The 23770-nt window shown below is 33.3% G+C and overlaps 3 protein-coding genes across 6 annotated transcripts; 2 read left to right on the forward strand and 1 right to left on the reverse strand.

The window, feature by feature from the left end:
• The first annotated feature begins 4668 nt into the window (after positions 1 to 4668).
• On the forward strand, positions 4669 to 10212 carry LOC110799809 (MADS-box protein AGL24). 4 transcript variants are annotated; one of them, XM_056843084.1, is made up of 8 exons: positions 4669 to 4863; positions 5113 to 5307; positions 6353 to 6443; positions 6532 to 6590; positions 6707 to 6806; positions 7637 to 7678; positions 9750 to 9791; positions 9905 to 10212. In XM_056843084.1, the coding sequence occupies exons 2-8, from the start codon at positions 5126 to 5128 to the stop codon at positions 10013 to 10015; spliced, it is 627 nt and encodes a 208-aa protein (XP_056699062.1). In that variant the 5' UTR covers positions 4669 to 4863; positions 5113 to 5125; the 3' UTR covers positions 10016 to 10212. The 4 variants fall into 4 exon arrangements, with proteins under 4 accessions (XP_056699062.1, XP_056699061.1, XP_021860771.1 ...); XM_056843083.1 differs by lacking the exon at positions 4669 to 4863 and adding an exon at positions 4864 to 4995; XM_022005079.2 differs by lacking the exon at positions 4669 to 4863 and having other exon boundaries at positions 4873 to 5307.
• A 4756-nt stretch (positions 10213 to 14968) lies between these two features.
• LOC110799804 (uncharacterized) lies at positions 14969 to 16186 on the reverse strand. Its single transcript, XM_022005075.2, has 2 exons — positions 16082 to 16186; positions 14969 to 16033 (listed from the first exon to the last, which is right to left on the reverse strand). Exons 1-2 carry the CDS (start codon positions 16184 to 16186, stop codon positions 14969 to 14971), a joined length of 1170 nt encoding a protein of 389 aa, XP_021860767.2.
• Positions 16187 to 17916: 1730 nt separating this feature from the next.
• Positions 17917 to 21837, forward strand: LOC110799812 (guanosine nucleotide diphosphate dissociation inhibitor At5g09550-like). The gene is made up of 12 exons (XM_022005082.2): positions 17917 to 18090; positions 18884 to 18946; positions 19375 to 19458; positions 19544 to 19651; positions 19752 to 19924; positions 20059 to 20170; positions 20406 to 20486; positions 20577 to 20639; positions 20729 to 20830; positions 20909 to 21244; positions 21383 to 21457; positions 21599 to 21837. The coding sequence occupies exons 1-12, from the start codon at positions 18004 to 18006 to the stop codon at positions 21650 to 21652; spliced, it is 1338 nt and encodes a 445-aa protein (XP_021860774.1). The 5' UTR covers positions 17917 to 18003; the 3' UTR covers positions 21653 to 21837.
• The last annotated feature ends 1933 nt before the right edge of the window (positions 21838 to 23770 follow it).

Here is a 23770-nt window from a genome sequence, read left to right on the forward strand (position 1 = left end):
TATTTTTGTTGCGTTTTATTGTTATTTATGTGCGTTTTGGGACAGGTGCACCAAGAGCACCATGCACACCCCTGCACAATCTGAGCGTTGCTTTGAACGTGTTTAAACATTTATTTATTAGGGTGGGCCGTGAGGCTAACTGCCTAATTACTTTAAACTTAAAAGTGCAATAATAGTGGCTAGTTAAGAAGCACCAAGCCACCAAGTAGGGACTTAAGGATTAGAGAAATGAGTAAACATACTACAATAATTGTTTAGTTGTAAATTTAGTGGACCGAATGGGATAACTATATTTAATTTATTTATATACAATGGCGCGTTTCATCATTTAATTAAGATTGACAAAGACATTGGCTGAATCTTTTAATTTGATTTTTAGTTCAATTTTTATACTTAAGTGCTTCCTATACAAGATTGCAAATTGTGATTGGCGTAATTCTATTTTCGTGCCTTTTATATTTTCTTTGAGAAGGTATATTTAATGAAACGATTTCTGTTTTTCAATCACTTGTAATATATTGCATGATGTAATACAACTTTTTTTTTTTTTGGTAATTCGTAGAAGTTCATACTTCAATGTATGGAGAAGTCGAAATGGAGCAATGTCGTCTAGAAACTAAATGAAATGTGACTTTGATTGAAGATCGTTTTAAGGTACTCCGTACAATTTAAAACACCTAATGTCCATAGCTATTTTTTCTCCAGGATACTACTAGCTGCTCATGGACCATACGGCCCATTTCTGCCAAACTTGGGCTGAATTCCGGGTAATAAATCCACCAAACCCGCACAAAGAGTTGGGGATAAGACAAACTGACATGTACATATCAAACATTCAGAAATAGGCTACTTGACCTATTTCTATATTTGGGCTGAAACCTTTGGTACAAGTTTTGATCCAAACTTAATATGGGCCAGCTGGCCCATATCAAGTTTGACAAACTCTAGCTAAAAATCATACGGAGTATTTTACATTAATATCTTACTCATAGACCTGATCAAATTGCGGGTCGTGTTCGTGCCACAACTTAAAAATCCTACCCACTATGTCGGGACGGGCTAAGCTAAACTTTGGGCCAAAAATTTCTGCCAAAAATCCGTTGTTTCAGGCAAAAATAGCAGGCTTTTCGAGGCGGTCTAAAATTATAACTAAAAAACAATTTTGAGTTGCCCAAAACCCAATCGGGCCGAAAGATTCTATTTTCGGGGCGGGCTCTTGATATCAAGTCTACTTACACATAATGAGTTTACTACACAAGTTCATACACAACTTCTCATACGCCTCCTTCAATTCGGTGATGGTTCGTTGGTATCCCCTTTCATTAAATACCTTCAACTTAACTTTCATGGTTCTTGCAAATCTTCTTTAGCAGCAGGAATCATTATCAGAGACAACATTGATTAATTACTTTCTATTCTCACTAGGAGTGACCATCGAATGAAAGGGCTCTTAATGTATTATTTTTCTTACTTTTTAAAAAAAAGCCATTCGTACCAAATACTTTCTCCATTTATGTTTAGTTGACACTTTTTTTTAATTACATTGAACACATATTTTCAATCAAATAATATCTTTAATAAAATATTTTGAAAATATATATGAGACTTATATAAAACGATTTCACGTGTTAACATGACTATATTTTTTTCTTCAGCATAAATATCAAAAGATAGTCAAACGTGTCAACTAAAAGAACAATGAAGTTTTTTTTTTTTTGACAGGAAAGAACAATGAAGTTAATTACTCCCTCAATCCCTAAATATTGTCCCCTACATCATATATGGATGTCCCTATATTTACTTATCCATACCTTATTTGGTACTTCCTCCGTCTTTTAATACTCGCAACGTTTGTTAGTTTCACGCATGCCAATGCACAACTTTGATCATTTATATCTTAAATTCTCTTTATGCAAAAATTATAAAAAGTTGATATTTTGAAAATACATATTGAGACGAATCTAACAAGATCCCACATGACTATGTTTTATCTAATATAAAAAACACTAAGAATAGTCAAAGTAGATTATATGAATAGTGACAAAAGTCCAAACATTGCGAGTATTAAAAGACGGAGGAAGTATATGGTTCTCACATGTCTCTCCTCACAAACCATTATTTTATTTCATTAAAAAAATAAATTATATACCCTCTTGCTTTTGAGCATACACAATTATCAATATAGTGAATAGAAATATAGAATCACTTGGGGAAATTTTGTAGGGAAGGAGGAACTAATAATTCATTTTGCAAAATGTACATCTTGCACGTACATGGTGTACAATAAATTTATTTGGGTTAATTCGGGTCCGTCATTTTCGGGTCCGGGTTTATAAATATTTGTTCGAGACTCAGAACTTTTGAGTTCGGGTCGACCCAATGGGTTGAGAGATTTTAAAACGCGTATTATATTTTCCTTAATATATATATATATATATATATATATGTGTGGAATATATATATATATATATATATATATATATATATATATATATATATATATATATATATATATATATATATATATATATATTCACACACATACAAAATTGGTCACAAATTCACACATTTTCCTACTCAAATTTATATTTTAGTCAAATTCAACCACAAAATTGCGTATAATTCAAAACAAAATCATATTACAACCAACAATTGTAACAACAACGGGTTTACTATGCTTTTCATCATAATCTCATTTATTATTATAAATTTAATGATTTTCTAATCAGTTGGGCATAAACGGATTCGATCGGGTTTTGACCCATTACTTTTGGATTATTCGGGTTCGAATAAAATCGGATTCCGCGTCACAAAATCTTGTTTAAGACCAAATATTTTCGGGTCGGATTCAGGTCGATTTTTGACAGGTGCACTCCGTACACATTATGATTTGTTTAGATTCGGTTGTAGCCTTGTAGGCAACTAGGCACTGTTATAAAAATGTGGGAACATGCCATGACTCATGAGTCATGAGTCATGTATGGTAATAATGGCATGGTCTACATTTCTCCTTTAGCTAGGTGGACTGTGCGAGACCTACCAGTCTTTGAGGCTCTAACATGGTCCGCATGGACCATTTTTCACGCCTTAGATATCTTCTGTATACGTAATATGTTTTCTACAAAAAGTTGTAGAAATGTAGAGAAGCCGATGTATAATTATTATTATTCTGTCCGTGGTTATTTAAAAGATATAATTTGACCGGTAAATATTTTTAGGAGAGTGAATTAATTTTTTTAAAATAAGATGAAAGTGAGGTATTAAATTATTAGGTGAATTAAAATGTGAGGACCATAAGAGAGAGAGAAAAAAGATTAATATAATTGGAAGTGGAAACCATAACATGACAAAAAAGAAAGTGTATATTTTAAATAAATATAGCCGAATATAAAAAGTGCATATTTTAAATAAATGTGGAGGGAATAGTTGTTTCGTGTATGAATCGATGAGTTAAAATTCTCTATTCCACAAGTAGTGTACCACTCCACTTGCATTTCTCTCATTGCTATTAGTTGATACTTGTAATTAGTAAATCACTAATTTTCATATTTAAATGATATTTTCTCTTCATCTTATTCTAGATCAAACCACACCAAATTAAAGTAACAAAATATACTCACATAAAATATTCAGACCAAATCAGACCAGATCAACAATACCAAATCAGAAACTAGAAAAATCATACAAGGTGAAGAGAACAAAACCTAAATAATATTAATATTAACCACTATGAAAAAGTGACACCGTACCCAAGTGGTAAAGGAGATTCAGACTTTGAATCAATCACCTCAGACGAGGTTGGTTTTGTGTTAATTGGGGAAGGTCTTGAATGTATTTGATTAGGCTCCAAGAATCCTTGCACAACAAAGGGAGTATGAAAATGTTCTTAGACTATAATAAGTACGTAGTGTCTATAAAGACAAAACTAAGGTTAAAATGGTAACTTCAACTCATTTAATGAGTTTACATTTGACTTATGAGAACCAAACTATGTTGTTTACCAAATAAAAATGCAAACACGTTGATTTGTGAGTACCAAACTACTCCGTATGTTGTTCGTATCAAATGACTAAATACAACCACCCTATTTTTGCCAAACTATGTTGTTTGTTATCAAATAAAAATGCAACAATTACAGAAAATATTATCTAATTGCTAGTAGTGTCTGGACACTACTACTCAGTATGGGGTATAGTTTTAGAAAACCTCGTTTTATCACCTACAAAAAAAATCCAAATTTGTATTTTACGACTTAAAAAAAAAAAATCATTTTTACCACGTTTTAACAACAAATTTAACAGAATCGTTATTGGCCTACCCAAAGTAAATAGGTAGAAAACTATCATGGTTCTTACCCAAACACGACTCTACCCAATAATAACCCTCCCCAAAGGCCCAAACCCAAAAATAATTTGATTTCTGGGACCTAACCTGTTTGACACGTCTATTGTACACGATGGACCCAATTTTTGGACATATTATGAAACTTTCTCCTTGTCATCCTTGATCCCTTGACCCCCTTCTCCCTCTTGGTCGCTTGTGTGGGTGGTATACAATTTGTTCCGTACAATAAAATCTAGACGATAACTCTAAGAGGCAATGATAAATTGGCTCCATTACCCATTTACCCCTATTCATCAAGGGCCAATAACACATCATTTTCTCCAAAAAAGCTAAATTTGCCCTAATTATCAGACACCCTCCTTTGGCCGTTTGCCCAATTCTTTTTCATATAATTATATGCCTCCTGTCATCTTCACTGTCCCCACTTTACCTTTTTTGCTTTTGATTATGCTCCTCTCAAATCTTTTCATTTTTTTCTATCTAGGGTTTTCTGTTCTTCTTAGTTTTCATTTAAATATGGTAAGATCTAGATTTTGCAAACACAGGCACAGCTACCTCCTTAGCTTATCCTTATGTTTATATATTTCCCCTTTTTTTAAGTCTTTATTTTATCGCAATCACTAATTAAGTTTAAAATATACACTATAGACGGTAACTTTTTTTTTAATCTGTGGTGGTACTTAGCTTATTTTGAACGCGGCTTGCTTCTATACATTCTCATTTTCTTTAAAACTTGTTAATGTTAATTAATTTGTTAATGTTAATTAGGGGGTGAAAAAGCATGGTGAGATCAAGAATCCAGATCAAGAAGATAGAAAATACAGCAGCAAGGCAAGTGACATTTTCAAAGAGGAGAAAAGGTTTAATTAAGAAAGCACAAGAACTTTCAACTCTTTGTGATGCCGAAATTGCTCTCATTGTCTTCTCTTCTTCTACCAAACTCTATGAATTCTCTACTTCTAGGTTCCTCTCTTTCTAAACCTTCTTTTAAGGGTATTTATTTGTACTACATTTTCTCTACTTTTATCTGAATGTTTAGTTTAATAGTAATTATTACTAATTTTTAAAAGAGAAAGAAATGGAGTAGTTGAAGAAAAGATTAAAATACTGCAAAAAATTTGAGAGTAAAATCCGGGAAAAAAAAGAAGAAGAGAATCAAGTAGTACTGTTGTGTGGTAAATCTGGTAAAAAAAAATGCAGGGTTTTATTTTCTGAAATACTTCCACTAGCTAGTGGTACTATTATGCGGTACAAGATCAAGGTGGATTTGAATCTTCGCCTATAAGCTAGTACTGATGAAAATTTGACGAGTTTTGATTTTTGTTTTTAAAGATTAATAATCTTATTTAAGCCATTAAAGATCTTACTCCTTTTTACTTATGATTGTTGACAAATGACAGAAGAGTTTCCATCAAATATAAAAATAAAAAATGACAGAAGAATACTAGGAATGGAATATATATTTATCTATTTTTTTTTTTTTATTTCTGGTCTGGTCTGATTGAATAAGTAACAATGACAAGGTGAAGAGAACATTGCCGGACTAGATAATGCGGCCGGACAGATTCAAACAAAATGACTTTGATTTGATCATACTCCTAAGGGAAAAAATAAAAGTTCATACCAATTTATTTTATACAAAGTACTATAACTTATTACTAAAAATTAAGCCAGACTAGACCAAACTAGAAAATTTTAGACTTCATTAGACCAGATCTTGAAAATTTCAAAATATAACGATGAGTACTCACTTTATCATTTCATATCTAGTGAAAAGAACAGAGTCAACTCCGTATATGATAAGTTTTATGTGCATAAATAAGTTCAGATATGTTGCATCTTTTTAATCAATACAAACATTCTATTTGTAGAAACTTTCCAAAAGAAATACTTCTCTGTAACTAGGGATTTAGAGCATTTATTTGCCTCTTTTTTTTATCAATATATATATATAGATCTAGCAGCAAATTGTTATAATGTGGGTTTTGATCTTTGTTGTCAACGAAAGGGTGACTCGAGTAATTCAGAAGTACATGAGACACACAGGAAAAGTTCCTGACCTGGTTGATTCATCTAATGGGATTGAGCCTAAGTATATGGTAATATCGATTATATATATATACTTTTTTTATCGCCTGATCGGGTAATTATCATCTGAAATGTGGCTTAATTTGTGAATACATATAGTTGGAGGAAGATATAGCTATTATGAGCAAGGAAGTTGATGAGAAAAAACAAGAGTTAAGGTATTATATACGAAGTACTTCATTAATTGCACATATTTTTCTTTGCTTCTAATTATTGTAAGCTGGTGTATGTTGTGAACTGCTAGAATTAATGTCTTTTTTTAATTGTATGTCAGTCGAATGAAAGGAGAAGATCTAGAAGGGTTAGATATTGAAGAACTTGGTAAGCTTGAGAGGCTGGTTGAGAAAAGTTACGCTCGTGTTTGCCGAATGAAGGTTGGTCGTAGCTTACTTAATTACTCCCTCCATTCCATATTAATCCTTAATTTTTCACATCGATCATGCCGCATAGTTTTAATTATGTCATAAACTATTTCCTTTGACATAATTAGATTGTCACCTTTAATCTATGTTACTCCGATTAGGGTATTGATAGAGTATAAAACTAATATTGGGGCTTCAATCATCAGCTTAATGATAGAGTATAAAACTAATATTGGGGCTTCAACCATCAGCTTAAGCTTTTGGTTGAGTTGGTCCTTTAACATGGTATCAAAGTCAACGTGACGCAAAGGTCACGGAGGTATGAGGAGGCCTATGCTGCATCCACACTTCAAGCCCAAAGAGCTTTCATGTGAGGGGGAGTGATAGAGTATAAAACTAATATTGGGGCTTCAATCATCAGCTTAATCTTTTGGTTGAGTTGATCCTTTAACAGGTACTAATATTGGACATGGTTACATGTGCAATTGTTCCACTTAGCTAAATTGTGAAAAACACCCATGACTGTAGCCCAAAATGAAGTGTCAAGGTGTCCATATCAATTTTCGAGTGTCGTGGATTCGATACGTATGGATATTTGAGGTAAAATAAAAAGTCCGAGTAACATAACTTTCAATTCTCTCACAGCAAGAAAGAGTTTCCGTTTAAAAATAAGTTTGGCAATTCATTTGGTATAAATTTTTACTTTGGTATCCATCAATAATTCAATATGTCTTCCTTATCATTAAATGAAATGGGTTTTCTCTAAAATTTGAATTTTCAATTAGCTAGACAAACCAAATTAACTCTAAGCTTGTTTCCTTTGTTATTATTGTGGGTTATAGGACGAGAAGCTTCAGAAAGTGGTATCAGACCTCAAACGAAATGTGAGCTCCTTCCTTCTTCTAATTTTTTTATCATGAATTACTTTCATATGTGATATCTTATACTCACTCCGCCTCGTAATACTCATTCCAGTTTGATCAACACAGAGTTTTAGATTATTTAATTAACTTATTATTTAATCAGGTGGTAATTGACAGTGGAATATTTTTATATATAGTTAGTGAAAAATGTGTTTAACTTTTAGAGGGGCTGGGGGTGGAGTTTATGGAGAAAGTATAAATCCATCTCAGATATGTTTTTACAAAAATATATCACCCTACTGAACGACAAAATAGGTTAAAGACAAACACTAAAGGACAAAATCAATTTTTTTGGAAAATGAAATCCGTTTTTGAAAAATGGCATTCATTTTTCCAAAGTGACATCTGTTATTTGAAAAATGACACCTGTTTTAATGCTTGTCTTATCCCTATTTTGTCGTTTAATGGGGTGATATGTTTTTGTAAAAACACGCCGCCTTCGTAGTTTATGGACTACAAAATAAATTGTTAGGAGGAGGTGGGGTTAGGGGGTTAAGGGGTTGAATTTTTTAATGTTTTTTAAGAAGTACGAATATATGTGAGTTTATGGTTAAGTAAGAGAACTGATATAATATTAGTAAAAATATGTTATTTATAAAAACGGAATAAGTATTAAAGGAAGACTTTATAAGAAAATCGATGAGGGTATTAAGGGACGGAGGGAGTACTTCGTACAAATATAGTAGTATAGTATAAAGCCTTGTTCGGCAACAGTCACCGTTGCAGATGAACTACTCCTTCTGTATTTCATTAAAAGATATACTTTGATTGGCACGTGGTTTTAGAAGAATGAATTGAATTTATTAAAATAAGTTGAAAGTATGATAATGAGTGAATTATTTTATTGTAGTAAAAAGATGTTAGTAAGTGTAAGACCACAAGAAAAAAGAGAAATATTAATATAATTGATAGTTGGAACCATCAACCATGACATGTCAAAGAAGAAAAAATGAAAAATGTATATTTTAATTAAATACATAGGGAGTATATATATATATAAGGAACTTCCGGTAATAAGGTAACTAGAAGAAGATGAAATCACTTGTAATGTGGTAGTTTAAATTGTTGGAGGAAATTGCATTCAACAGATATAAGTACTCCGTATACATTGTTGGTGTACGTGCCTAGTTGCCTCATGCATAGGATGATAGGAGTACTTGCATAAACGGGACATGTTTCGAGCATACTCCTCAATTTCTCCAAAATTATAGAAATACGGAGTACTCTGAACTCTGAACTCTGAACTCTGAACTCTGAAGCTCACTAGAGGGGTAGTAGGTAAGTTTCCCATACTCCTATTTATAGACATATTTTAAGGTATTCTGTTTCTTTGCTTCAATTTTCGTATGCGAAGGTTCACGTGATAGTGAACATTTTCTCTGGGCGAATTCTAAGGAAAGGAGGAATTTTTTATTTTTATTTTTATTTTTATTTTTACTTTTTATGGGGCAATTTTAAAGCAAATAAAAAATTAATGTGAAAATCTTAAGTTAGACTTTCGCTAATGTTGCTCAGCTAAGGGAAAACGTACGTATAATATCACACAAGGAAGTACCAATTCATGCGAAATAAATGGGAAAAAGTGGGAGATGAGATTGACTAAGCTAGGGTTTGAGTAGTTGCTTCTCGTCTTACTTGATTTCACTTTGTTGTTAGGCCTTATTTCTCAGGGATAATACAAGTCTGAGCGGGGGATTAACTCTCACGCTCTTATCAACCTTGATCGATTGAGATTATTTTTCTCTTTAGCCTTTCACTTTATGTTTAGGCCTTATTCCCCAAGATAAAGATTGTTTTTTTATTTTATTTTGGTCATTATATATAAATTATAAATGGGGGCGGGGGAATCGAATCTGAGACCTATTGTACACATGGCCTCAGTCTTAATCACTAGGTCAAGACCTCGTTGGCACCAAAAAACATTGCTACCTATAATACAAGTCATATTATTCTTTTATGTTGTAAGATTCCTTTTCTCTTTAATTACAGAGGTTTATTTTTATTCTACAACTAATTTCAAAGAACAACCCAGGGAAACACATTGTTGGAGAACAACAAGAATTTGAAGCACAAGGTAATTATTGTAAATATTATCAAAGTTAAGAAAATGCTTAATTAATTGTTTGTTTAATTATCATCCTTTCTTGTTTATGAAATTAATTAGAGCATATAATTTAATCTATGCAGATAAGTAATGCCACAGAAGTCGAATTACATACTACTTTGGAGCAACAATTAGCAATATCACCACCTACCAATGTTGCATTTGACACTTCACTTAGACTTGGGTTGGTTTAATACTACGCCTTTCAAGTCTTGAGCTTACCACTACTTAGTTCCATGTATTTTTATTTTTATTTTATTATCTCTTTAATTAATGCAATAATCTTGTATGCCAAAAAATAAAATATTAATGCAATAACATAAGGGAGAGATGTATAAATATAATTATAAATACATATCTATACTAATATATTAAAAGGCGTTCTTGAGAATGTATACGTGTCACGTATATCCCTCCTTATTACGCCACGTCACCACTAATAGCATCATGACATGTCATTGACAACCAAAAAATATGTATCAAGGATCGAACACCAAACCTCTTTGTTTAATGTTGCACTTCCTACCATCTTAACCAACTACAACTTATGTTATATTTTCTATATAAACATATATGTTGTTTTTACAATAAATAACAAATTGAATAAAATTGAATGCAAAAAAAAAAGGGAATGATTACTTCATTTATAAATGTACAATTATTATTTTCCTAGACTAAGCCTCAAAAAAAAAAAAAAAAAGCCTGGGGTAAGAGGAGAAACATTGATGGTAGTTAAGTAATTATAGAACAATATACATGCACACACCATGAACTCTCTCACATTTTCTCCTTACATGTGAGGAGAAAATGTGATAGGGATCACCAATGGGTATAAAAGTTTCATTGGGTGGACGATGCACTAATAATGTCCAGAATAATGAATCAACTAATGATGAAGAAAAGGATCCGACTTTGTTTTGATTTCCGAATCTGGGGCTTCGGCTTGGGAAGGTTGCTAATCGGCCGCTAATCTTGTGTCACCCCCATAATTCTATGACGACACAATTTATGCGGGCACATATTTGCAACAAATAAATTCGAATAAAAGTCAAAACCCGGGACAACGTCCGGGACACACACTAGTATCTCATTAAAATGTGTTTCTCTCGATCTCTTGCATTATACGAAGTATTTGTAATTAGTGTGATTAATTAATTAGTAGTCTCACTTTTTCTTTGGGGATAGAAGATTATTGATTTTTAAAAGAAAGATAAAGTGATATGTACATTATGGTAACTTATATTCTTTGTATGAATACAAACTTGTATGAATTTGGTCTAATTTGCATTATGGTGCCTATATTATTCCACGAATAACTTGTGTAATTTTTATTGTTTAATTTCTGACATTTATTTTCTGGTTATAGACTGTTTTAATTAGAGCCTACAAATTATCGATTCTTGTCTATCATACGATTCCATATTACTAATTAGTTTTACGATGTAATCTCATGTAGGTTAATTTGTAGTGGATCATACTATCTTTTCCTTGTTAAGTATATTCACCGTATAAGCACGTATGTAAGATTGAAGAAGAAAACGAAAAATATTGAGGGAAAGAAATCTCAATGATAGAGTTTGTAATCTGATTTTCTTAATTAGAAAGATGAGCTCAGGGTTGCTTTATATACAAGCTAAAAGTATCTCCAACAAACCTCTAACTAACTCTAACAAACTTGTAATAAAATAATAATAATATAAATATGCTAATGTTGACTTTGACTTTCCTATACTCTCCTATACTCCCCCTTCAAGCTGGATTTTGGATACAAGTCCAAGCTTGGAAGAAAGAAGATGATGTTGAGAGGAAGGAAGAGCCTCTGTCAGAAGATCAGCAAGCTGATTGGAACTAGAAACATGCTTAGTCTTGATGAATCCATTTTCAACTTGTTCACGAACATAGTGCATTTCTCTTTTTAAGTGCTTGGTTTTGTCATGAAACATAGGATTTTGAGCCAGATATTCTGCTGAGGTATTGTCACAATGCATACACACAGGCAATGGTACAATCACATGGAGATCTTCAAGCAGACCTTGAAGCCAAACAAGTTCACTGGCAGTTGCTGACATACTTCTGTATTCAGCTTCTGCAGAAGACTTACTAACACTGCGTTGCTTCTTAGTTTTCCAAGAAACCAAGTTGTGGCCAAGAAACACTGCATATGCACTGAGTGTTCTACTACTGAATTGGCAAGAACTCCAATCTGCATCACTGTATGCAGACAGATTGATGCCAGAATCAGCAGAATACCACAAACCATTATCCAAAGTACCTTTGAGATATTTGAGAACATGAAGTGCAACTCTTAAGTGAGGTACTCTTGGTGTGTTCACAAACTGACTGAGATGTTGCACACAATAGGAGAGATCTGGTCTTGTAATCCCTAGATACAAAAGTCTTCCAACAAGTCTTCTATACACATTTGGTTCATCCAATAACTCTCCTTCTGTAATTGACAACTTGAGACCACAGGGCAAAGGAGCAGGTGCAGCATTACACTCTTCCATATCTGAATCTCTAAGAATATCATTGATATATTTCTTTTGAGAAAGAAAAATGCCCTTAGGTGTTCTGTGTACCTCAATACCCAGAAAATAAGATAACTGACCAAGATCTTTGATTGTGAATGCTTGATCAAGTGCACATTTTACTTCTTGAATTTGAGATGCAGATGTACCAGTAACCAGAATATCATCCACATAAACCAGAATCACTAGAAATTCCCCATCAAGTGTTCTAGTAAACAATGAGTAATCCTGTTTAGACTGCTCAAAATGTAAAGTTCTCAGAAATTTACTAAATTCTTTGTTCCATTGTCTAGATGCTTGCCTTAATCCATAAAGTGACCTTTTCAGTTTACAAACTTCCCCTGAGGCAGCCTTGATGTAACCAGGAGGAGGCTTCATGTATACCTCTTCATCAATAAACCCATGCAAAAAGGCATTGTTCACATCTAATTGATACAACTCCCAACCTCTGACAGCAGCAAGTGCAATAACAACTCTTACAGTTGCTAGTTTAGCAACAGGTGAGAAAGTCTGAGTGAAATCTCTCCCCTCAACCTGTTGATAGCCAATGGCAACTAGCCTAGCCTTATACCTATCAATGGTATAGTCTGGATTTAATTTTGTTCTATAAACCCATTTAGATCCTATGGCTTTCTTCCCTTCAGGCAGTTGAGTGAGTTCCCATGTGTCATTGCTCTCAAGAGCATCAATCTCTTTTGTCATGGCTTGCACCCAATTGCTGTCATTCTTAGCTTGATTGTAAAACTTGGGATCATTACCAGAAGGTAAGACAGAAAAAGCAAGAGATTCCCAAGTATCAAAAGAATCAAGTGCCATAGCTAACATCCAAGAATTATCAAGCTCAGTGTCAGGTAAACAAGAATTTACAGAGAAAGAAAGAGATTCATTGCTAGAGGATGGGTCCACATGCCTATGAGGAATGTAACCCCCAACAAAATCCTTTAGAATAGTGGAAGGTTTAATCTGTCTGGAAGATTGTCTGACAGCTGTGTTAGTTGGCTGGGTTAGAAGAGAAGTAGAATGAGAAGAATGATCAGATTGAATTTGAGGAGAGTCAGGAGAAGAATTATGAGGAGAGATAGAAAGGTTGTTTAATGAAGGTTGATGATTTGTGTTTAGAGAGAGTTCAGGAGAAGAAATATCAAGAGAAAAAGTATGGTTTGGAGATGGCTCATCAAATTGAGGAGTAAGATGTGTAAAAACATCAGTGTTGTCAGAATCATTAGTGCCAAATTGCACTATATCAGTGGGAGAAGAGATAGGATGAAGTGATGAATGAGATAGTTTGTAAGGAAAAATAGTTTCAAAGAAGATCACATCTCTTGAAACAAAGACACTGTGAGTGTCCAAATCATATAATTTAAACCCTTTAAAACCAGCAGGGTAGCCAAGAAAAATACATCTCCTTGTCCTGGAGTCAAACTTATCCTTCTTAACACCAATATTGCAAGCAAAGCAAAGAGAACCAAATATTCTGAGTTTGTCATAAACTGGAGAAGATTGAAACATAACCTCAAATGGTGTTTTCCAATCTAGGATCTTTGAGGGTATTTTGTTAAGCAAATATATAGCTGTAAGAACACACTCTCCCCAGAATTTCTTTGGTAAACCAGCATGAAACCTTAAGGATCTAGCAATTTCAAGCAAACTTCTGTGTTTCCTTTCTACCCTTCCATTCTGTTGTGGAACATATGGAATACTTCTTTCATGGACAATACCTTTACTGGCAAGAAAAGCTAAACAAGAATGCTTGACAAATTCAGTCCCATTATCTGATCTCACCCTTTTTATCTTCTTATGAAACTGAGTTTCCACCATAGAAACAAACTCACAGATGACTTTTTCTGCCTGCATTTTGTTGTTTAACAAGTATGTCCAAGTAACTCTACTGTGATCATCAAGGATAGTCAAAAAATAAGAGGCTCCATCTAAGCTTTTAACCTTATATGGCCCCCATAGATCCAAGTGTATCAAATCAAAACACTCTGCAGCTTTATTGTCATTCTTAACAAATGGAAATTTATGTTGTTTGGAACTACAGCAAACACCACAATTATATTCTGTAACATGTTGACAATATTCAGGATATACATGTTTCATTTTTGACAAAGAAGCATGTCCTAGTCGAGCATGTAACAAATCAAGCTTATTCCTATGCCCAACCCTAGATGCAGATACACTAGTGGCAGTCTTATTTGGCAAACTAAGCATATGTACATCAGTAGTAGTTTCAGTAGCTACACTAGCAGCAGTACTACAACTTGACTGTATGTTCTCTGGTTGTCTGACAAAATAGTATAAGCCTTGTATCCTTTTTCCAGCACCAATCACCATGGAATTAGAGGGGTCCTGGAAACAATATCCATTTCCATTAAAAATAACACTCATGCCAGTTTGTTCTATCAGTCTACCAATAGACAGCACATTATGCTTGAAACCCTTGACTAACAAAACATCAGTTAACATCAATTTGTCAGTCAGACATGTGTCACCCATGATATCAACACTCAATTGAGTTCAATCTGGTAGACCAACCTTAATAGGTACATTCATGACTCTTTTGTTTATCAATATACTTTCATCATAAGTCATGTGATCACATGCACCAGAATCAACAATCTAAAGACACTTATCATGAGATTTATTCACAGTGCAGTTGAATGAATGAGAGATTATACCTGCATAATTGGCATAAGAACAGTTTGCTCCACTAGCATCCCCATTCTGCATCTGTTTACCCTGTATTGCTTTCAAAACCTCATGACAAATTGCATTGAGCATCTCATTGCTGACACCTCCAGTGTTTCCAGAAATATCATCATCCAAGGGAGTGTCACCATTTGCAGAAGAACAAACATTAGCAGCAAGTCTGTCTCCATGTGCTTGTGAAGGTTTGGATGCTTTGATTGAATTATACCAATCAGGATAACCAATCAGTTTGAAACACTGATCAGCTGTATGACCTTTTCCTTTGCAATGTGTGCAGACTATATACATCTTTTCCTTCTTCAACTCCTTCCAGTCTTTCTTTCCAAAACTACCACCAAACTTCTGATACTGTGCAGATTTGTGAGTTTGTGCAGCCATTGCACTGCTGTTTAGAGCATTAGTTTCAGTGATCATATTATTCACTTCCTTCTGTTTTTCTATTTGCTGAGTAATAGCAAAAACTCGATTGATACTTGGTAATGGATCCATAGATAACACATTTGTGACAGTGTTCTCATATCCTCCATTCAATCCAAGTAGAAATTTCATCATCTTGTCTTCTTCTTCAAACTCAGCAATTTTCTTCAAGAACATACAACTGCAAGTATTTAGAGCTCCACAAATACAAGTAGGAAAAACTCTCAGATTCTGCATTTCATCCCACAGTTTCTTTAGCTTCCCATAATATGTGACTATAGTCAAATTTTCTTGATTAAGATTGACAATCTCTTTCTTCAACTGATAAATCAGAGGTCCATTAGATTGACCAAATCTTTCAGCTAATTCTTTCCACAATTCTCTAGCATTATCTATATATCCAAAATCATCAGCAAGTTCACTATTCATTGAACTCAGGATCCAACTCACCACCATAAAATCAGCTCGTTTCCACTTAGGATAATCCTTATGATTCACAGCAGGCTTTGTGATCTCACCACTAATGAAACCTTCTTTATTCTTAGCTATTAGTGCTCTCTTAATATTTCAGCTCCAGCGAACAAAATTCATGCCATTGAACACTACAGCAACCAGAGATGAAGTAGGATTATCTGAACTAGCAACAAAATATGGATCAAAGTTACCTCCATTGACTGATTGATGAGCAGAGTTTTCAGAATCAGTTTCCATTGCGATCAACAATTCGATCCTACTGCAAATATTCTGATTGTAGATTGAGGATTTCTGCAAGAAATTTCGCAATTATAATCGCAAGAAACTTCGCAGCAATTCTTCAGCAAATCGCACGATTGTTCATCAACAACTGTGAACAATTTTGCAAACAATTTTGTAACCTAAATCTCAGAAGAGATTCAGCTCTGATACCATGTAAGATTGAAGAAGAAAACGAAAAATATTGAGGGAAAGAAATCTCAATGATAGAGTTTGTAATCTGATTTTCTTAATTAGAAAGATGAGCTCAAGGTTGCTTTATATACAAGCTAAAAGTATCTCCAACAAACCTCTAACTAACTCTAACAAACTTGTAATAAAATAATAATATAAATATGCTAATGTTGACTTTGACTTTCCTATACTCTCCTATAACGTACATGTACTGATGTACACCATGTAGGGTTATAAGGTACAATCAGGGTTATGTTTTAAGGCGAAGAAAACATATCATTAATAAGATTTTTCATCTATTTTTTGGAGAGCAATTGAATTAGGTAGCCATACATAAAGATTTTATCTATTTTTTTCGTTCTTTTTAGGTGGTAAAAAACAAATTTTTAATATTTTTTTAAGTAGTAAAATACTCCCTCCGTGCCTTAATACTCGCACCGGTTTGACCGGTGCGGAGTTTAAGACATTTGAATTGACTTATTAATTTAATGAGTGTTTGTTGATAGTGGGGTATTATTTTAATATAGTTAGTGGGAAATGTGTAAAGGGTGGAGAGTGGTGAGTGAAGGGTGTTGATTTTTAAATGATTTTTTTGTAGGGAATAAGAGTGTAGTTGGGGTAGTAGGTAAGTGTGAGAAATAATATAATATTGGTAAAGATTTCCATTTATAGAAGCGGTGCAAGTATTAAGGGACGACCCAAAAAGAAAAGCGGTGCAAATATTAAGGGACGGAGGGAGTACAAATTTTAGTTTTGTAGGTAGTAAAAAATAATTTTTCGTTTTTTATAGGTGCTAAAAACAATTTGTCTTTATTACTCCCTCCGAACCTAAATGTTATTCCCGTTTGTCATTTTACGCGGTTATTAAGGAAAAAGAAACATTATAAGATTAACTATTATTAATGTAGTTTTATGGAGAATTGTTGCTTTTTGATTCTATTTTCACAAGAAAACAAAATAGTTGAACCACCAATAAAATTTAAGGAATAAAAATGCCAACTCATTAATCCATCCAAACTTAAACCAACCAATGAGACTACAAGGTTTTTTATTGATAAACCAATAGAATTACAAAGTTAAAATTACAAGGAAGAGATTAAAAAGGAAATAAAAGAAATAGGAAGATTATTTTGGGACACTAAAACAGGAAATGGGAATAATATTTAGATTCGGAGGGAGTATCATTCAACCAACACGAGGAAGGGACACATAAATTATATCGAATACAAAATATATAAATTGAAGGATAGAAAATTCAGACCGGAGTAATGAGTGCATGGAAAGTGGGAGGCGGTGAAATTGAAAAGAGGGGAGTAAAAGAGGGGGTGAGAAAACGGATGATTTCACGCAAAACTTTCAATAGTTTGGTCAACTTTAGTATTTTGACTATTTTCTAAACTTTTCATGATGTAACGTTATTTTCGTTACACCCTTCGCTTCTTCTGTTCCTACACTCACGCTCATCTTCCTTCCTTCTTTTTGCATTACATCAATTAATCCAATTTACTAATCCCCATTTTCACAACATAGTATTTTATATTATCTTTAATTAATTCTCCGAGTTTAATTATTAATTTAATTGAAAGTTAGAAGGTGTAATCATGGATGAAGAGTACGATGTAATTGTTCTTGGCACTGGCCTTAAGGAATGCATTCTCAGTGGTCTTCTTTCCGTCGATGGCCTTAAAGTATTTCTCTCTCTCCTTTCAACTTCAAATTAGCTTCATTTTAATTTTACCTATGATTTAAACTCAAAATTCATATATAGATCGAGAAAAAAAATGTAAGTGATTAGATAGGAAAATGTGACATTTCTTATTTCTTACAAGAAAGTTGTTTTTCATCTTAAGGAAAGTTACTTTCCACCATTTACAAAACAAACAAAGGAAATGATAAAATGGTTTTTCCGGAAAAGTGTTTTCTTACAATATTTAGTTGTCGCAATCCTAGTGTCAGATCCTAAATGTCTAAATGGTACATATATGCGCTATGTATAATAGGTTGTACTTCCTCCATTTTTTTTAATTGCACCATCTGAGATTTCACGCTTTACAATGCACTATTTTAACCACTAATATCTCTCATTATACATTTGAAAAAATTATAAAATTTGAAAGTATATTTCGAGACGAATCTAACAAGATCCCACATGAATATATCTTTCCTTACATATAAATCATAAAAAATAACTATTTGAGAATATGGTAATAGTGCTAAAACCAAGATGGTGCAATTATTAAAAAATAGAGAAAGTATAAGTTAAATATTTTAGTTTTCAATTACGTTCATGACACATAAGCATGCAAGTTGCAACCTTTACCTTATAAAATTACTCGGCTTTTCTTTGTTAAAGTGAGATCTAATAACGGGGTGTTTGTTTTTTGTGGATGAATCAAAATCAAGCAATACAAAAAATCTGAATTAAGTTGGATAAAATGAGCATTTGAAGATTCAAATCTTTCCTTTTTGGACTTGAAACAGGTTTTACACATGGACAGGAATGACTACTATGGAGGAGCTTCCACTTCTCTCAATCTTAATCAGGTGTGTTTCCATTGCACCTTCAGAATATCCGCCCCTTAAACATTGCTCCGTTTGCCATTTTAGTCTGTACTAAAAAGATGGTTCCATTCGTATTCTACATTAACTTAATCCGAGCCCAAGTCTTGTACAATTGTATTATGGATCAAGTATAATGAGTTTAAATCTTTTGAAGTATACTTTACCTGATACTGAATGCATTTCCCCTGTGCACCACAACAACAACAACAACAATAATAATAATAATAATAATAATAATAATAATAATAGTCAGAGGAGTGGAGACCCAGATTGTATCTCGGCTTCCCACTATCTATTTGTAAAATATTTGACTTTGTTAGCATTTGATTTATTGTTATAATAATAATAATAATAATAATAATAATAATAATAATAACAATAAATAATATTTTCTACTGCTTGTGAAATAGCTTTGGAAACGCTTTAGGGGCGAAGACACCCCTCCAGAAAGCTTAGGTCCAAGCAAGGAGTACAATGTTGACATGATACCTAAGGTAAGGTACCATATATTGTTGTTTTTACTAAATATATATGTCACACCATTTCATGTCATTATATATGTATATGTTTGTTATGCAGTTCATGATGGCGAATGAAGTATTGGTTCGTATACTGATCCACACTGATGTCACTAAATATCTTAGTTTTAAGGCAGTGGATGGTAGCTTTGTGTACAACAAGAGCAAGGTACATTCTCTCGGTATTATGTTGTTTTTCAGGAAATATTAATACTATATTACAAAGTATAAAGTGGTGAATCATTCATTATCTGAAATGTTTGTTGCAGGTTTACAAGGTGCCTGCTACAGATGTTGAAGCTCTGAAGTCTCCTTTGATGGGACTTTTTGAAAAGAGACGAGCTAGAAAGTTCTTTATTTACGTACAAGATTATGAAGATAATGATCCCAAGTCTCACGAAGGGCTGGACTTGAACAAAATTACTGCAAGAGATCTTATTTCGTATGATTTCTTCCTTTAATTTATATCAGTTCAACTTTGATCCAGGAATGTTTGGTTTCTGATATTGATGATGTTGTTTGTACATTGAAGCACAATCGCCTTATTCTAGCCTAATCAATGTTATTTTGTTGTAGAAAATATGGGCTAGAGGATGATACAATCGATTTCATTGGTCATGCCTTGGCACTTTATCTGGATGATAGTTACTTGGATCAACCTGCCATAGATTTCGTCAAGAGAATGAAGGTGACTTCCCATTACCGAAAACTAATCTACTCATCTTTTATGTACAACCTCATTGTTCATGTATAAGAAACAGGATCAGGGTTCAATGAGCTCATTAATTAGCATTAGATTCATAAGCTGTTATATCTGATTAATCGCGTTATTCTCTGCATATATGAATGATTTCTAGGCATTTCTAACTAATATGAAGTTGACTTGACATCACAGCTAATGACATTGGCCTTTTGTTATAAAGCTGTATGCAGAGTCTTTGGCACGTTTTCAGGGACAATCTCCTTACATTTATCCACTGTATGGGCTCGGAGAATTACCTCAGGTAACCAACTCTTCTCTTGTTTTTAAATTTTAAATCATCAATCTAATTACTGAGGTCTGAGGCACACACCCCATCTGCTTTCCTTTACAGGCATTTGCCCGTTTAAGCGCAGTTTATGGTGGAACCTACATGCTCAACAAGCCTGACTGTTCGGTAATCAAGTACTCCGTACAACATTATGTTTTTAAGTGACATCTAATCAGTACTTTTCGTATTATTTAAGGATTCAATTTGGATTACAGGTAGTCTTTGATGATAATGGGAAAGCTATTGGTGTTTCCTCAGAAGGAGAAACTGCTAAGTGCAAGAAAGTTGTCTGTGATCCATCATACCTATCAGATAAGGCAAGCTCTCAAACTTGAAACATCAAATGTGTTAATATAAAGTTTTTCGATAAGTCATTCTGTTTATGGTTGCAACAGGTACATAAGGTGGGGAGAGTTACGCGTGCTATATGTATAATGAGTAACCCGATTCCAGAAACCAAGGATTCACACTCAGTTCAGGTCATCTTGCCACAGAAGCAACTTGGTCGAAAATCAGACATGTATGTATTCTTCTGCTCCTACAGTCACAATGTCGCTGCTAAAGGGAAACACATTGCTTTTGTTACAACTGAAGCGGAAACTGACAACCCAGAGGCTGAGTTAAAGGCTGGAATCGATCTTCTTGGACCGGTAGATGAGATATTCTTCGATACTTATGATAGATACGAACCTATAAACCAGTCTGAAGACGATAGCTGCTTCATATCCACTGTAAGTTCTAAACCAGTCTGTATAACAACACAACTAGTACCATTCTTATGAATTATGATACATACATACATACATACATACATAGTTGATACTTCTCTTGTCTTTTGATCATTAATCTGTGGAGTGAATTCCCTGCAGAGTTATGATGCAACCACACACTTCGAGTCCACCGTCAAAGATGTCATCGCTTTGTACAGCAAAATTACTGGAAAGGTGAATGTTGTACAAATTTCAATAACTCCGTACCATTGCTATTATTTTGGTTAATCTATTTGTGTGTGTGTGTGTGTGTGTGCGCGCCCTTGTTTTGATGGTTTAATTAACTTGTGTCATGTGGTCTTAAACATGTCTCAGGAACTTGATCTTACTGTGGACCTCAATGCTGCAAGTGCTGCTCCTGAAGAATGAGTCTTTTCCCTAATAATATTGGCTATTTATATTGCCTATCACTTTTTTTCCCTTTTCCTTTCTCCTCTTGATATGATAAACCTGTTAAGAACTAAACTTTTGCTACTTGAATGTATTGCAAATTGATTATGTTTTATTTAGTTCAAAGCTCTTTTTAATATAGTCAAGGTGACAAATTGACAATCTTTGAGCTGCTTATTCTTTAATCACCCTCTTAAATAATTATCGAGTTGATCTACATCATTTTTCAAGTAACTTCTAATACAAATGGAAGTCACTACGTCTTTTATTCTCAGCAATATCGGTCAATAAGTTGACAAAGTAGTTAATTACTTTGACTTGGAACAACCAATTGAGGTTGGCATGAGTGGTTGAGGGCCTCTTGCTCCTTAACCAATGTCTCGGGTTCGAGCCTTGGGAATGGAAAAAATCTCAATTGGGAGGGATGCTGCCCATCGAGGTACCCATACAAACTCCCGCGGGAGATTAGTCCACTCGCCGAAGGCGGTGGGAACTCCTCGTAGGAGAACAAAAAAAACTTTGACTTGGAACATTCTCAGTTTCTCACACTTCGATCATCAATATTCTTGACCACAATTATTTTTTCGTTTGATCTCAAGTAAATGGAATTATATGAAATTACCATAGATATAAATCCTACTTTTGCCTTACCTACAAAACAATAATTTTCAAGGACGATGATATAGGTCGCAAGTTGCGACAACAAAATGTTGTCGCAATCTTACGTGTCGGCGTTTCATTAGTACATGTAGGCACCACATAGGCTACGCGTCATCAATTTTTTTTACTATCAATTCAATATTTTTAGTACAAAAATATATAAATAAGGTAGTCGATACAAATAAGGAAACAAATATTTATTATATTTATAGTAAATATATATTTCTTTTTATCTTATAAATTACAAAATAAAAAAATAAAAATTATAATCTAATAATATATATTTGTGTAATTAAAAAAATAAATCGAATTAATTTAAAAAATACACTAAATGATAATCTAATAATATATTTTATGTAAATAAAAATTCATAATTATACATTACTTTAAAATATTATTTTAATTTTAATGATTATGTTAGTTTTAGGTTTATTTCATAGTAAAAATGTCGTTCGTCTCTCCAGCCACACTACATAAAGTCACGAGCCAGTAGTTCTCAAGTTCATCTAGAGAGGAAGAACGACACTTTAGCAATACGTCCATTGAAGAACAATTTTAAAAATTGAAATTCACTCTTTCTATAGCTTTTTTTAGTGAATTTATGACTCTTAATTTCATCTGGGTGCTTTGTATTTCTGTATTTCTTGTTGTTTTTCGCTTGATTTTGAAAGTGGATTTAAAAATTAGTGTTTTTTTTTTGTGTGAAATTATGTCTATAAATTCCATGTGGGTCTATTAAAGTTGATGAATTTATGCGAATCTTTGCAGTTCTTAATGTATTTTAGCTTGAATTTGAAATTGGTTTGCCTGATTATAATTTGGGTGAATGGGAAAGATGAAGGTGGATGAACAAAAGTTACAAAACCAATAATGACGAAATACTTTTCATAATATTTTATTTTCAATGCATTTGTAAATTATATTCCTCAATAGGTAAATTAGAATATAATTAAGATTTTCCTATCTTTTTTGTAACATTTATAATAGGTTATAAAATCTAAATATTTTAGTTTCCAAATACATTTATGACAAATAGGCGTGCCATGTCACCATTGTGACCAGGTTAAAGGTCGCATGTTGCGACCGTTATCATTTCCGATTTTTCAATATTAATGAGAATCGAACCCTAGATCATTTGTTGCGTTTACACCGTTAATCAACCAACTTTAAATTTTTCTTCGACTTTTTGTCCTATTACGAATTTTTTTCTTACTCATTTCATTCTTAAATAATTGTCACTTTTCTATAAATGATGTTAACTCGTAAATATTCGCTTTCCATTTTTAAACATACACTTTTTCTACTTTTTTTTTACACATTCTTCACTTTTTCCACTTTTAAATTCCCACGTCTACTTTTATTGTACTTTAGGGGTATTGTTTTTTAATTCTAGATTTGGGATTATATCACGAACCTTACAAAGACTTAAAAATCAAA

The sequence above is a fragment of the Spinacia oleracea genome, chromosome 4 (assembly GCF_020520425.1).
Source record: "Spinacia oleracea cultivar Varoflay chromosome 4, BTI_SOV_V1, whole genome shotgun sequence".
NCBI classification, from domain to species: domain Eukaryota; kingdom Viridiplantae; phylum Streptophyta; class Magnoliopsida; order Caryophyllales; family Amaranthaceae; genus Spinacia; species Spinacia oleracea.